At 32.7% G+C, this 19602-nt stretch overlaps 1 protein-coding gene across 1 annotated transcript; it reads left to right on the forward strand.

Moving 5' to 3' along the window:
* Positions 1–7220: 7220 nt before the first annotated feature.
* Positions 7221–9650, forward strand: LOC129895562 (protein LATERAL ORGAN BOUNDARIES-like). Its single transcript, XM_055971286.1, has 2 exons — positions 7221–7537; positions 8732–9650. Exon 2 carries the CDS (start codon positions 8753–8755, stop codon positions 9314–9316), a length of 564 nt encoding a protein of 187 aa, XP_055827261.1. The 5' UTR covers positions 7221–7537; positions 8732–8752; the 3' UTR covers positions 9317–9650.
* The last annotated feature ends 9952 nt before the right edge of the window (positions 9651–19602 follow it).

Here is a 19602-nt window from a genome sequence, read left to right on the forward strand (position 1 = left end):
TTTTCTGCTCACTAATGTTGTCACATAATAATATAAGAAGAAGACGAAAAAAAAAAGGAACTTTCTTTCACTCTTAGTTCTGTTAATTAAAAATGGGAACTTTATCGTAGAAATAACATTCATCAATTATTCTTCAGTCTTATAATTGAAAGATAACAATTTTGCTAGAGTTTCACGTGGGAAATTCAAAATTCTACAAAGTTAAAAAGTAGCTTTGGTATTTAGGTAAAATTTACTACAATTTATATCTACTATTATCAGATGGCAGGAATTGGAGGGCCTTTCTGCTATGGGCCTTTTGGGCTACTACTGTATTGTCTACACTTGGGCGCTATTTTGGGCCTTTGGTCCTGGATTGGACTATTTTGAAAATGTTGTTTATTGGATTCTAACTGGACTTGAACTCTTAATTTGGACTTGAGAGTATCCATGCAAGGTGTATATTACATGATCCAAATATGTTTTTAACATGGAAAAATTATTTGGGTGAATACTTTTTAACGAATAATTATTAATTTTAGCGATATTTTTTATTTATTATCATCTATAATAATACATAGTAATATTATGATATATCTGTCATGTATTAAAAGTGAATTATGCATGCAATATAAATATATTATAAGTGTTTTAAAATATATTGTGCTTGTTTGGTAAGAAATTGACACAATGTATTATCAGTGTATTAAAATGTGATAATTATATTATCCATGAATAAAACTAGTATTATATGATTTTTATAAATTATTCTCGGTAATATGTATTAAAATTGTATTATAAATGTAAAACATTATTGTTATAAATGATAAATATTTTCTTCTAAATTTCCCCTTTAACATTCTGTTCCAGGAAAATAACTATAACAAGTGTAAATTCATTTCAAAGGATCTGTTTGTATGCATATTTTCACACTCAGTCGGTATAAAATTTGAACTTTATTTAGTTATGCTCTTATCCAAATGAAAAACGAGAAACACATAGCAGATTATCCTTAGTCGCGCTATCACAAAATCATTTTATAAGGAACATGTATTACTACCTTTTAGTACAAACTAGTGAAGGAGTTAAGTGCATCGGACTGCCCTTTTACAGACAACATGATTAGTTCTTGAAAATTTACCACCATCAGCAATTAAAATTTTCAATTGAGTAGGCTAAGTTGAATTTGTCAGATCAAAATGGACATAATCAACAAAATGGTTTGTCCCGCCTAAAGGTTCCTTGCCTTGGGATAAACTGAAATAAGATGGGCTAACAATAGATCATAGCCCAATCATCTCAATTTTTAGATGGACTGACTTGAGTTCTGTTCAAACTGATTTGGCATGAAATTATGTCTAATTCAGCCCACTCAAATTTATGCGACTCATGTTTTTATGGTTAAATTTATCGCCCGTAGCATCATTGAGTTCAAGGGACAAACTAAGGTCCAACGGTCTCAAAATCTTTCCCTTTTGATGTCCAAATTTATCTTTAAGGGGAACTAACACACTACTGACCAGTGATGCAAAATCCATCACTTAAATTCACGCCTATTTTGACAATAAAAGGAAACTTGTTTGAATGAACATAAATAAAGAAAACAAAAAAGAAAAAACACATTTTACCCTCTATCATCAAGTTATCCATCAATCTTCTATTATAGAAACCGTCACATTTCATACAAGAATTTGTTTCCATTATATAATATATATTCCATTATGTCCCCTTCTCTTTATTATTTGGTGCAATTCTTTTCACGTCACTCATATGTTTGTTCTTTTTGTTACGATTCAAATCCATGACAACGTATTGTCCGTTTTGGTTCAACAGGCTTCACGAATTTATATTCCTAGGACTATATCTGTTGTCATCGACAACAAAATATGAACTTAAAAAAACTATATTCACTTAGTTTTCTTTCTTATTTTTATGAGAGATTCGAATATAATATCATTGACAATTCTTCTTCAGCATCACATCAGTCCTCATCTTTGACCTGCCTTCATCGACCTGGTCATAGGCATGACATTTTCTTTTTTCAACACAGATAATTTTTTGTATATCCGTATTGTGGCCCACAATGATTGGTAGAGATTTATAGGACAAGGCGTGCCATAGGTGCAGTCTCCCTACTAAGCAGATTGAAATTTTCTTAATATATAAACAGATAAAAATGTTCATAGAAAATTGTTTAATTTTCTTTATACTTAAGAAAAAGAATATATTATGGAATAAAAGGCCCATCAAAGAATGTTTTGACCATGAAACATTGATTGAGACCTAATTATAGATAGGGTAGGGCATCTTAATTTTCAAAGGCCATAACCTTAAATGGAATATACATACATACATACAACACCTTTACCAAGTTCATTTTGAGTGCAAATTAAGAATGATAATATTATAATTGTACTATAAAATTATTATTGTTGTTTTTAGGCTTTTAGCTAGATTCATGGCATAATTCAAAGCCTCTAGTCACCAATATATTATGAGTAAGAAACCCACCCACCCCCAACCCCTTCTGAACGGAAAATAGGGGAAATAATTATAAAGTGGAAATCGAACCTTTATCAATAAAATGGAAATTCAATTAGTCAATTAACTGAGCTACAAAATTCCTTATGTTTTTACCTATTTGTTCCTTAAATATTGTTGCAAATACAGCCACAGTAAAACGGGCCCATGGTGGTTACATGACTTTGGCTGCCAAACAGTAGAGAGGAACAATTGAACTACGAAAACAACATTCATTATTGTAGTGCAATTCAAGTTATATGTTCTGATGGTGGATGGTTAAGCGAGAGGTATAGAGGGTTCATAAAAAAAAATTAATTTAAAATTATAATGTATATATTGAATCTCCTCAAATATTTTGTATATTTGTAAAAAGATCTGATTCCTCACTTACCATACTCTAAAATATTTCCACGATTTTTTAGTTTCGAGTCGCTTATAGGGGGAAATTTGAATATTTTACAAGAAAAGAAAAATCATTAACAACACATTTACCAAGGAATTTTTGAATAAAACCATTGACTGCTTTAATTTGCTTCTTGAATAAAATCATTGACTGCTTTGTTCAGGTGATTTTGGCAAACACGGAGTTTGAATTTAGACATCCTTGTCTTTTAAGTCGAACAATTCATTCAATTTAGTTGTTACTTAAGTAGATCAGAGTCAAAGTGTGATGATTCTTCAAATTTTAGGCTTTTTATCTTCCAGGTGAGCTAATGATAGTTGAAAAGACTCGATTCTAATTATTGTTTCCTAAAACAAAGTTACCTAATTTTCAACTTTTGATTTACTTATCTTTTTGTATGTCTTTAACGAAATTAAGTCATTGTTTCCTAAAAGTAATGCACATTTTATGCTAAGATTTGTATATCAATCACTGGATGACCAGGATTAACAAATAGCAGAAGCAGTGCAAAGTTTTACCAATAACCAACATTTTTCAAATTTTAGACTCGCCACCAATAGAAATTGAGATTTTTCCCACCGTGAATCAATGAGAAATTTGTGTTATAAAATATGATTGTTCCACTCCATATCCACCGAGTGAGGAAAAACGCATGGTGGGAAAAAATATTCATTAAAATACTGAGAATAGCCATTAAACATTTTTTTTCAATGATTTTATCAAAATATCTATGAAAATAACCACTAAATAAAAATAGTGATTTTTTAGCAGTGCATAAATACAGTTGCATCCAAACATATAAAAGTGGCAATTGGCAACAAAATAAATATTCATTACAATTTTAGTCGAGGAAATGATCTCTTATATCACTTGCAATTTGCAAATTTTAAAATTAAGAAAATGACCTTATTAGTTTTGTGTAAAAATAAATTAAACCTCTGACATAAAATTAAAAATAAGTTTTAAAGACTATAAACCCAAATTTTCCGTTTTAATCTTTGCTATTTTTTTCAAAGTCATAATGGCTTAAGGAAACAACCTCGATCAACCACTGAAATTGAAATAACTTTTCTGGATCTGATAAAAATTAAAAGACAAAATAAAGTAGATTCTTTACAAAATGTGAACCTTTACCTATTGCACAAATACAATTGGTTAAAATTGCAAGAGATAATTAATCCTTTACACGAGAATCTAACAAAAATTCACTTTCTTGAGTGTGTCAGTTATTTTTTTTCAAATCCCACTTTGTTTTAAATATGTAGATAAAAGAAACTTTCAAGTCAAATATGTTGAATTGACTTTACCATCTTCAGATCTCCAAAGAATTTAAAAAAGATTTGGTCTCGTAAGGATTTGGTCCCCTAGTTAGTGGGTCTTACGGTTAGAACATTTTAAAGTAGGTAACTGAAAAAGAAAAAAGGAAAAATTATCCAGATCCAATTGTGAAATTATTTAATAAATTATTTATTTTTAATAGATTCATGGACAAACTATTTATCTTCTTATCCACTTTCTCCTTTTAATTTTGAACATGACGTCACGCTAACGTCAGCATCACTAATATGAAATAATCCTCTGTGATACTCCATCGGTATATTGATACCATATTGGTATCATATAAAATTGAGCTTAATTCTCTGTGATACTCCATCGATATATTGATACCCTATCGGTAACATATAGGATTGAGCTCTTTTTTTTTAAGACATAAAAGTAAAACAATTAAGAGAAAAAAATTATTAAAATCACAATCTTATTTATTAAACGCTAAATTAGTAAAAAATATATTCTTTAGATACTCCGGCGGTATATTGATACCATATCGATATCATATAGGATTGAGCTTATTTCTCTGTGATACTCCATCGATATATTGATAACCTATCAATATCATGTAGGGTGAGCGCGGACGTCAACATTATTTTTGGCGCGTGAATTTCAAAATAAATTAATGTCATTTTAAAATATAAAAAAAGTATGAAAGTAATGAGATATTTTTTTGTTGGGTTATAAATGTTATTTTCCCAAGAAAAAAACTATTCTTTTGCACCTTTCGTTTTTAGGTTTTTTTTGTTGTGCCCTTTTTTTGGGTAAAATTATACTGAATTAAACCATAAAAGAATATTAAGTAGGATTAATATTGTTTAGTTTCTTGTCGTTTATATCAACCCAAGTTATAGGGTGTTTCAACATATGGAGAATTAATCGGTCAAGAGATAACAATTCTAATCACATATATATTGTACTACTAGTAATTTAACAATTCTAATCACACATATATATTGTACTACTAGTAATTTTGCAAGTAAAAAGAAAGGAAATTTCATAAATAGCTAGCGGCACTAGGAGTCTATGAGTCCTAATTATCAATCATATTGATAGTTTGGCTAAGTACCAAATGTAGCAATAGTTTACTTTAAAAATTCGTAATACAATGTATAATTACTTTGTTTTATATTAATATATCAATCTGCTCTATATTTATTGTATTAATGTATCAATTTCCTTTGTATCTGTTGTATATGTCTGATTTGTATCAGAGCAAATAGATAAAAATACAGAATAAATTAATATACTGATACAGAGCAAATTAATGGAGCTCCAAATAAACAAATACAAAGCGAAACAAATAAAATCCAAACTCTAGCTATATTTTGAATTTTTTTTAAACTCTCAATATTTTAGATATATGCCGAACATATATTTGCCCTGTCAGATAATTTTCCCCGAAAAGAAAGCAATCACCAACAATTGCAAGCCAAGATAATTACATAGTTCACTATTTTTCACACAAGATGCTAGAAAAACTTGAGTATTCAAAATTATCTTGTGTTAGTCACGACAATCCATAACTGTGGTGAATTAGCCACTTGCACAGCTCGATCAATTTTGTATGATAGTATATATCAAGTAATTTTATTTATCAAGACTTATCAAATAAATAAATAAAAAATACTTATATTTAAATCGCTTTCATTGAATTTGAACTTAAAATCTTATGTTTCACGGCTCACTTTCATTAATTCAGATACATCCTTGACTTTGGTTCCAACAAGTTGAAAATAATAATAATTAAACACTAACTGCTTGAAGGCTGAAACTCGGCTGGAGATGATCTTTGACAAATTGAGATTTCTTTTGATTCTTAAATGGCACGCACAAAAGGATAAAGCTAAGTCAGAATAAGGAAATATTAATCAGATGAAACCACAAAAAAATAATGAAATATTAACAAAATCGTTTTTTCCCCTGATTGTGCCATCCCACGATTTTCTATATTATTTGCCAATGAAGTAATAACGACGCTTCAATTTAAAATAAATTAAAATCAAGCAATATAGATTTAAATGTTTTATAAACTTTTTATTATATTATCATTATACTAAATAGTAATAATAAAAAAATTATATATTCGAAAATCTCAAATAATTTCTCTAACTTGGCCTATGCATGTTTATATTATTTAGTGTCTATTTGACTTAACTTATTATTTTGGCTAATAATTTATTTTCAGCTTATAAGCTGTTTTAAATAAATTAAGCCAAACATATCTAATTATTTTTTTGAGCTTATTTTAAATATAAAAATAACTTTAAATTAACCGGTCAAACACTCAAAAAACCGAAAACAACTTATAAACCAATGCAAACAACTCTTATTTGAAGTTTGAATTTTTTTTTTTTTGTAATAAACTAACAACCACAAACTGGTCAATTTTATGGTAGAAATATTTCACGAATACCTAAATGCCGATAAAGTAATATAGCATGTCAACTTCATAAAGAGAGTGATTGGTGATTGACAACAAGTTTAGACAAATGATCGAAAAGACTTTCTCCTCCATAATCAGAAAATAAGAACACATATGAATCTTCAATCTCTACTACAACTAATTAATTAATTAAACAACATTTTCATTTGTTCTCTTAACTTCTTTTATTTTTTTTCTTTTATATACGTGAAGTCGCCCAGACAGGACATTTCCTAGCTCGGATTAATGGCTTTGAGCGCAACTTGCTTCAAAGACTCGATAATTCATGAAATTTTATAATTCACACTATCAAGTATTGTATTTCACTACGTTCTTCATCTATATGATATATTGGTGAAATGGCCTAGTTAAAATTATCGAGGAATTAACATTGAGGATGAAAACTAATATACATACATGAAAGACAAAAAGAAATGGATACATACATGATATATCCCCACACCACAAGTATGAAATTATTATTAGATGCGGAGTCATGGGACATAGTCATCTTTTTTTAATTTTTCCCTAGTGTACCTTCCATTTTAATTATTACCCCTCTTTGTCTTTTGCCTTCATTCCTTCTCCATCACTAATAATCCCCTTTGCCCCTTCACTCTTTTTTCTTTATTTATAACTTTTCCTACTACTACTACTAGATTTGCAGGGGACAAACCTAAACTTCTTCTCTTCTCCAATTAGGGTTTTCCCCCTTACAGGACTAGTAACTATTCTACTTGTGAATTAAGTTCACTTCTTTTTCTTTTCTTTTTTCAATCTGGCTACTGTTTAAGTGTTTTCGACTTTGTTTTTTGTAACTTTGAAGAAATAAGAGCTAAGTTTTGATCTCAAGGAGAGCTCCCTCAAAGAAAAAAAAGGTAATTACCTTTTTCGATCATCTCATCAAAGAAATATAGATCACACTCATTAAGTTTTTCCTGTGAGTTACTAACATTTTTTTTTTTGCCTAAATCTTTTTTATTCTTCTTTAAGGTACACAAAAATATTGGCTATGTTACTTGGTGTCACAGTTCTTGATTTAGGGTTTTCCTGGACAACCATATTTTTAAGAAATAAGATTTCAAGAGCATTTTTTTAGATCTTTTGTTAAACAAAATTCAGAAGGATATATCACTTCTTCCATTTGAACCTCCAAATTCAGGAAGGTGAAAATTACTGGCTCTAGTAGTTAGCTGGATGACAGAAATGAGGCATATTATTAAGAAAACATGCAGAGTATTTCTGAGCCATATATGAATTCCATAAATCAAGAAGTTAGTACATAAACATAAAAGGAAACAACAATATAATTAGCTTAACTTAGCACTGGAAATAAAACCTAAAATAGAATTCATTAGGAAGTTAACCCTTCTAGTTAATGGAGGTCCATGATTTGAACTTGACCAGATCAATTTTTAACGTTCTTAGCACTGAAACTCATTTTATGTCTGAACATTTACATATATGGTTCAAAACCTAATAAACTCTATTGTGATTTTTCTCAAACTATATATATATATATATATATATATATATATATGTTCTGTATAAAAATTATGAGTTCAATTGAATTCGTTAGCGGAAAAGCTCCATCATCTACTTTATCTAACACACACCTACAAATCAAAGGGGAATGGAGAGGGTGTTGTAGATTTCCAATTGTCCTGAAAAATCTGTTTACTCAAATTGAAAATGTTCCTCTTTGTTTTCTAGTTTCTCCTTTATTTCTCCCACTAATAGGAAATAGGAATGTTATAAAAAGAAAATACTCCTAAGAAAACCCCAAATTGGAAAAAGAGTCACATTTTTCTAAATAGACTAAAATAGGAAATAAGACATAATTTGAAATATAGAAAGTAGTACTTAACATTTAATTAAGGTTAATTTTTCACTACAATCCATCTACAACTAACACATTTATGATAATCTCATAAGTGTGGTCTAAGAAGAGTGATGTGTATGCAGCCTTATCCCTGACTTGTGAAGTTAGAAAGACTGTTTCCAAACTATAATTTAGGAAAACTTACCTTGAATTTAGTATAGAAGAATTACTTGATGTTTTGATATTGCAGCTAAGTAGAGATCAAGGAATAATGGCATCATCCAGCTCATACAACTCCCCTTGTGCTGCCTGCAAGTTCTTAAGGAGAAAGTGTCTTCCTGGCTGCATTTTCTCACCTTACTTCCCACCCGAAGAGCCTCAAAAATTCATCAACGTCCACAAAATCTTCGGGGCTAGCAACGTCACTAAGCTCCTCAATGAACTCCTTCCTCACCAAAGAGAAGACGCCGTCAACTCTTTAGCCTACGAAGCCGAGGCGAGAGTTAGAGATCCCGTCTACGGCTGCGTAGGCGCAATCTCTTTCCTCCAACGCCAAGTCGAGCGCCTCCAGAAGGAGCTCGACGCTGCTAATGCGGACTTAATCCGCTATGCTTGCAATGAGTTCACACCACCCGCTATGCCTTTACCTGTTCATCATAACATGCCTCTTAGACAAATTAGTAGAAGATCATCAATGGGACATACACATCATGATGGCGGAGGAGGAGGTGGAGGTTTATATCAAACACCTACTTATCCAATCCCATATTCTTTTCCTAATTGGAATGATCATCAAAACTCTTCAGGAGGAGGAGGAGGAGGAGCAAGTATTTGATAATAAATTCATTTGTTAGGGTTTTGTGATGACCCTCTTAAGTTTAAACCACTACTATTACTACTAGTGTTTGGCCCTTTTCACATTCACCGTCCTATATATTATTTCTTCAACTCAAAAAACACTTGTTGTTAGCATTTTATATATAATATGGCTATTGTGTAATAGTCACATCTATTACCTAAGTCCTAAAGATGTGGCATGGCAAGTCTATGGCTGCTACATTGAGAAAAAAATGGCTAGCTATATATTTGAAGTGTAGTAGTAATTTATTATTTATGGTCAATAAACAATATATATATATATATATATAGCAACTATTTCGCATGTCATTGTAAAGCAGATTCTCCAGTTAGAATCTGTAGCTATATTATGTAATATTAAAGTCATCCTTTATTAATAAATGCATTACTTATTTGCATACGATTTCTGACTTTTGTTTATATGGACCACATTTCTTTACCTAAAATATGCTGCAAAGCTTCCAAGTTTCTCAATATTATAAATGTATAGCCGAAAGAAACTTATCAAAAAGGGCACCAAAATCTGAGCACAAGATCAAACATTAGTATAATATAATTAATTTATTTGTAAGCTAAGGCAACTTGAAGAGCAAGGGACGCAGTAAAGAAAATCACTTTTTTTTGTTTTTCTAAAAAGTCTTGTGTGAAGCAACATGACAAGAAAGAGAAGAGAAGGAACTAGCTAGGAAGACAAATTTGGTTGATTGTCGATATAATTATTGTTACTCGAAAGCTTCAATGCAATAAAGTGTGAAGTGTACGTGCATAACTTGTGAACCTCATGATATTTGTTTGCCTACCATCATATAATTAATTGTTACATTCTGTAGAAGCTAGAACAGTAGGTAAACCACATGATATATACATGTATAGGGTTTTCAGCCTTTGCTATAGTCAACTGTTCTCAACATCGCATTGCTCCCTTCCCCCAAGGCCCCAACCCCACAAAAAAAAGAGGAAATTAAATAAACAAGGAGGAGGAGGGAGGACCCATGAAGTACTTTCAGACTTTAGAGCTAGTATTCTCCCCTTCTTAATTTGTCACATTTTATATAGTACATTTTTTTAGCATGTCTAAAAAATGATAATTTTTTATATTTGGCAATAATTTAAATTTCTAATTTTACACTTAATGCATGAAATGATTTTATAGTTATACAAATATCTGTAACCTATTTTAGATCATAAGTTTCAATGGAAGGTATGTGCTTAGTGTAGGAATTAAGTCATTATTCCATAGGTTACATGATTTTGTAATCTGTTTTGTTGCAAGGGTCATTGAATTTAGTGAAGTTGGGAGTAAATCATATCGTGGTACACATCATGGATTTTATACCTTTTTGTGCCGGATGTTTTCACATTAAATATTGTGTTCTTACTTTACTGTCGTTTTTACCTCTTTATTTAAACACGCTAAGCAATTTGATTCACTTAGGTAAAAGTAAAGTTAAGTTACATAATTCTAGATTGTGTAGATAATCAAGAGACTATATGCTCTTTCCTTAAACTACATGTCCCATCAAAAAAAGTATCATAAAATGGGATGAAGGGAGTATATTTTTATATTAATTTTAAAAAGATGGTTCAATAAAAAAGGCGGAAGAATGATTAAAATTTGTTCTTTTAAATTTAATTAAGCATGGATGTTTTAAACAGTCACTTTAAAAACAAAAAAAAATGTAAAATAAACTCAAAATCCCTTAATATCACAATTGAACTTATCTAACAAAATTAAAATAAAGACTCCTTTTATAACTAAACTACTTATAACTCCTTTTATTGTACTTTTGTATGATCAATTTATTTTTATGTGTATTCAATAAATATAATAAATAAATTAGTAAGACACAATATATAATTGTGATGTAATTAAAACTATCTTGAATTTCAAAATACTCTTTAAATTAATAATTAATTTATTGATTAAATAATATTTTTATAAAATAATAATATTTCATGATCCTAAGTATATTAATTTAGTAAGATTTCACGGTATTATTCTAATAAGTTAATAGTAAAACAAATATTGAACAATCCTTTCCATCGGTTACTGCCACATAATAAATTAATCCACCTCAATTTTTTTGCTTTGGTTATTTGTGCTTGATGAATGTTTTGAGCGTCTTTGACTTGTAAACTTTCGCGACATCATATATCTGTTTGCAATTTTCGCGTATTGCATTAGGTCTGAACTAATAATATTGTTTTTGTTTGCATAAAGAGTACCCTCCATAATATTTAATTTGAAGAGTTTTTTTGTTCTTTTGCTTGAAGAGTACTTACTAATTCTACTACAATAGAGGGATCTTTAGACTCTTCTAGAAAAAGAAATTTTAAACTCAAATCTCTGTGGAATTATCATAAAAAGAAATTCAACTATTCTGTCATTATTGAAATTCTTGCCTAGCAAACTTATTCTATTAATCATCAAAGAAATCTTGCCAAATATTTAATGATGACTCCTAACTAAAACGAATTTGCAAATGAAAGAGATTAATCCCTTGATTTATTCCATTAACCTCAATAGTTTATATACACAAATACAATAACAACAACAACAAACCCAGTATAGTCCCACCATGTGGGGTCTGGGGAGGGTAGAGTGTACGCAGACCTAACCCCCACCTTAAAAGATCCCTGTTTTCGAAAGACCCTCGGCTTAAGAGAGAAGAACAAGGGAGGAGAAACAAGAAAAACAAGACATAGGTCAGTAGAGCCAGGCATATAGCAAACAATATAAAAATATGAATAATGAGAGCGATAAAGTCAGGGTAGGAAAGATCGGGGATAAATGAGCATTAACTACTATAGATAAAATAGGATACCCAAAGTAAACTGGGCCAACTAATATAAGCAGTAATCCCATGCAAAAATCATATGTTAATAAACAAATGAGCGCGACTACGACTACTATGGAGAAAAGATAGGCCACCTAGCCCACTATCTTAGTTTGAGTCCTTCATAGCCTCCTATCTAAGGTCATGTCCTCGGTGAGCTGCAACTGTGCCATATCATGTCTAATCACCTTTTTCCAATATTTCTTCGGACTCCCTATGCCCCTCTTGAAACCGTCCATAGCTAACCTCTTGCACCTCCGCATTGGAGTATCTGTGTCTCTCCTCTTCACATGCCCAAACCATCTCAGTCTCGCTTCCCGCATCTTATCCTCCACCGATGCCACTCACACCTTGTCTCGGATATCTTCATTCCTAATTCTATCCATCCTAGTGTGCCCACACATCCACCGCAGTATTCGCATTTCCGCGACTTTCATCTTCTGAACATGAAGTTTCTTGATTGGCCAACACTCCACCCCGTACAATAGAGTCGGTCTAACCACTACTTTGTAGAACTTGCCTTTGAGTTTTCGTGGCACTTTCTTGTCATACAGCACTTCGGAGGCGAGCCTCCATTTCATCCACCCTGCACCGATACAGTGTGAAATATCATCGTCGATATCCCCATCTTCCTGTATAATAGACCCAAGGTACTTGAAGTTTTTTTTTATTTTGAATGGCCTGGGTACCAAGCCTCACTTCCCCGTCAGCCTCACGCGACAGGCCAAAACTCCACTCCAAGTATTCTGTCTTGGTCCTACTCAATTTAAATCCTTTAGACTCCAACATCTGTCTCCAGCCCTCCAGCTTGTCGTTAACTTCGTTGTGAGTCTCGTCAATCAGGACTATGTCATCCGCGAATAACTTACACCAAGGCACCTCACCTTGTATTTGTCTTGTCAATTGATCCATCACCAGGGCGAATAGAAACGGGCTAAGAGTCGATCCTTGGTGCAACCCCATCGTAACAGGAAAGTGCTCCGAGTCCCCTCCTACCATCCTTAACCTGGTCTTATCTCCATCATACATGTCTTTAATCGCTCTAATGTACGCCACAGGTATATATTTCGCCTCCAATCATCTCCATAGGACCTCTCTTGGAACTTTGTCATAGGCCTTTTCTAGGTCAATGAATATCATGTGTAAGTCCCTTTTTCGCTCCCTATACTGCTCCACCAATCTCCTTAAAATATGAATGGCTTCTGTAGTCGAGCGCCCCGGCATGAATCCAAACTGGTTCTCTGAAATAGACACACTACTCCTCATCCTCATTTCTATCACCCTTTCCCACACTTTTATTGTGTGACTTAGCAGTTTGATACATCTATAGTTGGTGCAGCTTTGAATGTCTCCTTTGTTCTCTATATTAGGAACTAAATAAACTAAATATTTCTATATTAGGAACTAAATAAACTAAATATCTCTATATTAGAAACTAAATAAACTAAATATCTCTATATTAGGAACTAAATATATACAATCAGTTATAATCTATCAAAATATATTTTCATATATTCTAACACACCCCCGCAGTCGAAGCAGGAGGTCGCCGAATGCTAAGACTATCCTAAAAATCCTCAAATAACACCAACGGAAGGCCTTTGGTGAAGATATCTGCAATCTGATAACGAGAGGAGACATGTAACACCCAAACCTGGCCACGAGCCACATTTTTCTCGTACAAAATGTATATCCATCTCAATGTGCTTAATGTGTTGATACTAAAATGGATTACCAATCAGATAAATGGCACTACAATTATCACAGTAAATCAAGTAGCTCGTGGAATAGGACAGTAAAGTTCCAAAAGTAAGTTTTGCAACCAACACGACTCAAAAACTACATTGGTAATCCCTCGGTATTCTGCCTCTACACTCAAACGGGACAAAGTAGCTTGACGTTTGGTGGACCATGAGATCAAGTTATCACCCATAAAGACACAATAAGCCGAAGTCGAACGTCGTGCATCAGCGCACCCATCCTAATCAGCATCAGTATACGAGATAAGAGTGGTTGTGGAAGACCATAATCCAAAGTACCCTTTAGGAAGCGTACAATACGCTTGAGAGCGTTCATGTGCTCATCTCGTGGGTCATGCATGAATAAGCATACCTATTGTACAACATAAGTAATATCCGATCTCGTGAACGTGAGGTATTGCAGTGCCCCTACAAGACTCCTATAAAGAGAAGGGTCATCAAATGGTATGCTCGTAGTAGCCCCGAGCTTCGCTTTTGAAGAAACCGGAGTAGGAGATGGCTTACACAATGACATCCCAGCTCGGTCAATGATCTCGGCTGCATACTTCCTTTGAGATAAAAATAAATCACCTATATGATGAGTAACAGCAATGCCCAAGAAATCTCAATTGGCCCAAATCTTTCATAGCAAATTCGGAGCTAAGAAGCAATATAATAGATCGACGGAGTGCATCAGAGGAAACATTTAAAATAATATCATCAACATACAATAAAAAATAAGCCATAGAAGTACCTTGATGATAAACAGACAAGAAATGATCGGTCTTACTGTGAGAAAATCCAAGGGTACGGACATAATCAGCAAATCGTTTATACTAAGCCCAGAGAGCTTGTTTCAGCCCATAAAGAGATTTCTTCAACAAACACACATGATTAGGTCTATCAGGATCCCGATAGCCCAAATATTGATACATGTAAATAGTCTTCTTGAGTTCGCTATGTAAGAAAGCATTTTTGACGTCAAGTTGATGAATCGACCATGCCTTGAAGAGAGCCAAATTAAGAATCGTATGAATAGTCGCCAGTTTGACAACTGGACTAAATGTCTCACCACAATCTACGCCAACCTGTTGGGTTTAACCATCACCTACAAGATGAGCTTTATGTCGCTCAAACGAACCATCAGATTTTTCTTTATGAGCAAAAATCCACATACACAAAATAACATTAACATTTGGAGGATGGGGCACCAATTCCCACATCTTATTTTGAATAAGAGCATTATATTCATCATCTATAGCCAATTTCCAAATCATGTCATGAAGAGCAGACACGGGGTTACGGGGTAGAGGGGACTTTGAGACTGATGTAAAAAGGTGTAAGGACCTCTTAGGCTTATAGATCCCATGCTGACTCCTAGTAATAGGACTGGTGGGTAGACTAGAGGGAGAGACCGGAGTGGGTGGAGGAGGAGAGTTAGGTGGGAGAGAGAAGGAAGACATTGGGGCCGACCCTACAGGCAGCGAATGAGTGATCTGCCAGGTTAGGGGGCAAATCCGCTGGCAGGGCACGACGGGATGGGTAGGGTGCGGGAGAAAGATTGTGATTCGGAGGGTTTGTGGAGGTAGTGAGATGACGAATCACATAGGGAGATGGTCCATCGTCTAAAAATTAGTATGTGTGATTTTAAGGAGTATGTAATTGGCAAAAGGAAATTGCATCTCATTAAATATTACATGACGGCTAATGATAATTTTTCGAGATGACAAATTAAAATATTTATAGCCACGATGATGTGATGGATATCCCTAACAAATACACGGGATTGATTGGGGTTGAAGCTTGTCTATGAGTGTGGAGGGAATAAAAGGATAACATAAACACTCAAATACACGAAGATGAAAATAAGAGGGGTCCTTCGGATAAAGAATGCAAACTGGGGATTGATAGTTTACCAGTTTATGAGGAAGGATGTTGAGAAGAAAAGTTGCCATTTGCAAAGCATGATGCCAAAAGTAAGGAAGAAGGGAAGCATGGGCCAACAAGGTACGAACAATGTTATTAATCGTACTAACAATGCCATCCACGGCCACTGCTGCCCGCTAGCCCATGGAGAAGAGGGTGGAGGGTTCTGCCTCGCTGACCACTACCTAGTGCTGCGGCTGTTACCGCCTCCCAGCTGACCACCACGGTCTGATTACCGCCGCTGCTGGCAACTCCTTTGCCGCCTCCACAACCACCATTGTTGCTGCGATATTTTCCCCCATTATTGCTTTGGTTTTGGTTCTTCTTTCCACCATTGGAATTACGGTTGGCAGAGAAATTATCAGGAACATCAGGAGGACCCTCGGACGAGTGAGCAACTAAGGCACCGGAGGAGATTTGGACCGTTTTTTTAGCACGGCCAGCCTCTTCAAGAGTGAGCATCGAACGGGCTTGATAAAATTGAGGTAACGGTTTATGTTGGCAAATAAGAGTGGCCACACCTTGGTAGGGCTCGGTAAGGCCAGAGATCAGTTGAAGAACTAGTCGATCGTTAGCGATCGGGGAGCCGACATTCTTAAGATGATCTGCTAGAGATTTGAGATGTTGACAATAGTCAGAGACATTCGGAAAATCAGCCATGTCAACATGAGTGAAGTCATACTCAAGGGTGACAGCACGAGAGTGTTTGCTATCCTGGAATATGTCACGCAAGGGATTCCAAGCTTCCATTGCCATGGTCTCGGGTTGAAGAATTGTATGCAAAAGATCACCCATGTGGAATATTGTACGTTCTCCATTTCAAGAGTGATGGGAACATGGTTTTTGAGGTTGGATACAGCAAGAGCAGGATGAAAGAAAGATTTGTAGTTAGACATGGTGATTGAGAAGAGAGGAGTAGGGAGAGGAGGGGGGCGGCGGTAGCAGGAATCTGAGAAGAAGAAGAAGGTCGAATCGTGCCCTAGAAATCTGATACCATGTAAGAAATTAATCCCTTTATTTATTTTATTAACCTCAATAGTTTATATACACAAATACAAGAGTATAATTAGACTATAATTAAGAAAACTAAATATCTCTATATTAGGAACTAAATAAATGAAATATCTCTATATTAGGAACTAAATAAATGAAATATATCTATATTAGGAACTAAATAAACTAAATATCTCTATATTAGGAACTAAATATACACAACCTACTACAATCTGTCAGAATATATTTTCATATATTCTAACAACAAAGAACTTCAAAATCAAATCTGTCAATAAGTTGTCTAGACATATCTAGTTTCATTGCCAATCTTTATTTTGATTTCTTCAGTAATTGTAACAAATATGTTAAATTCAATTTCTACAACAAAAGCTTGTAATATATACAGGGCAGCGATTGCGATGAATAGATTGTGACAATCTTACACACTCTTAATAAAAAATGAATATTATCCTACCTTAGAATGATGATTCCTCAGTTAATGAACAAAAAATTGTAATTCAAAAGATAAAATGTGAAAAAGTAATGAGTATTATCACTAGAATTTTGCAAAAAAAATATATTAACTTGATATTTTGTCAGGATTGAAACCTATGATATATATCGTTCGTTTTGGATCAATATACTTTATGAATTTGTCTCTCAAGCTACGTCATCATGAAATCCAGAATCATATTCACTAAATATATGAATTGTGCTAAATCTTATAAACTCCTCACTTTCACCTCAGATTCTCCTATGTGGATTTGTCTAAGGTATATTATTTGCCCCTTCTTCAGCTCATAAGCTCGCAATCTATAAATCTGCCACCGGTCCTCTACAACCCAACTTCATCTGGTCACCGCCCATCATAGATCGATGTGACATACCCCTTAGGGATTCATAATCCTCATTGAGGTTTGATCTACCATCATACTGACGAGCGTCACTTTAAATGTCATATTTGACACAAATACTTATAAGTACATGCCTCATATTGTTCACTTTGTCCAACAGATCTCACATATTTGTTCATTGGGTAACATCATCATCATAGATATAGAGTCCTAATGCACTTTATCATGTAAATTTGTGTTATATCTTATAAAACTTTTCTCTATCATCTTCTAAGTGAATCAGATGATCGTAATGATGAAATCTGAAATAAAAGACTTATAATATTTCTCTAGATTTGAAAAAAGCAAAAAAAAAAATTAACATAATTAATGAGCTTGCGACTCTAATATGGTCATTCATTTTAATAGTAACATAATTTCTTAGAAAGCTTGTCAATCTAGGCAAAAGCAAGTTAATGTACTAATTAAAGACTAATGTAACTTTTTGCAGGGGGTAAAATGGATATAACATTAAGCAACAATTTTTACAAATAATGTAAATGGTGGGATCGGAGCAGTAGCAGAAGATGTTGGATTTCATTCGATCGAAAAAAGTAATCCCAAAAGTTGCATGATTCTTTGATGATCTCGAAATGACAATGAATTCAGAGGATATGATTGATGGAACTCTACTGCTGTTTCTGAAATACACACAGCTTCTGACAAAATACATTATTCAACCACGACTACTAACAATCTTCTACTCCCTCCGCCCATTTTATTTCACACCGTTTGACACCCTTTTTTTTTAGTTCATCCCCTACTGTCACATTTAATTTATATAATTAAAAAGAATTTAAACTTTAAAATTTTTCTTTTTAATCTTAATAAAATAATTTATAATTATATAAATATTTAAAATTTATTTTAGATCATAAATTCTAATTTTTTCTTTTTTAAAAAACTCTATGTCAAGTTAAATAGTGATAAATTAAGAAGGAGGGTTTATAATTTTTATATATTACATATATAGTAAACGTTTGACCCCAAATAGTTTTTGGAAAAAACTTGAAAAATTCTTGGAAACTATTGTTTGTCCATATAATTTGTCATTAATTGACAAATATATTTGAAAAAAATCTAAAGTTCCCAAGTTCTAGAAAAAAACTAGAACTTGGAAAGTTTTAAAAATTTAAAAACTATCCCAAATTTTTATATTTAATAAAAACATCCATCATTTATTATTTCCAACTAAATATTTATCTACCAACTTAATCAATTGCTTCGTCTTCTCTATCGTCTGATCTAGAAATAAAAGCTTGTCAGAAAGAAATTATTCATGCAATGTGAAATTTTTTTATAAAATAATAGCTTGTTATTACTTTTTTTGGAAAAGAATAGTTTGAGTGACAGATTGGGTAAAAAGAATAATTTATTTTTAATTCGATTAATGTATTGCTTTTGCCCATATTGTTATTTTGTTGTTGTTGATTGTTATCAATTATGTTATCAGAGTTTTTTTTAACGAAAAACGATAACACAAAGTAATAGATATTTTTAATAATTTTTAGAATTTACAGATACAAAATATTACTTTTTAAAATTTCATCAAAACTTAAGAAAATTTATGGTCAAATATATAATAAAACTTCACCCAATAATAACTTGACAAGAATATTTAGAAACTTTGGATCAAACCACACGGTGAGAAAACATAGATTATACCCCATGATTTTGAGGTTAAATTCCCCGTGAGTCCGTGACACACACACAGACAATTCTTTACTCACCCAATTTTTCAAAAATAAACTATTTTTTTTATCCACTATTTCAAAACTAAATTTTTATTTCTACTTGTCATTTTTTACATTTTAAGAAAGAATATTTTTTTTTTCATATTTTACTTTTAGCATTAATTACTTATTTTTCAAGATC

Source organism: Solanum dulcamara, chromosome 7, assembly GCF_947179165.1.
Source record: "Solanum dulcamara chromosome 7, daSolDulc1.2, whole genome shotgun sequence".
NCBI classification, from domain to species: domain Eukaryota; kingdom Viridiplantae; phylum Streptophyta; class Magnoliopsida; order Solanales; family Solanaceae; genus Solanum; species Solanum dulcamara.

Excerpts from the sequence above, each read along its gene's own strand:
- LOC129895562 (XM_055971286.1), top strand. The coding sequence starts at position 8,753 with ATGGCATCATCCAGCTCATACAACTCCCCTTGTGCTGCCTGCAAGTTC.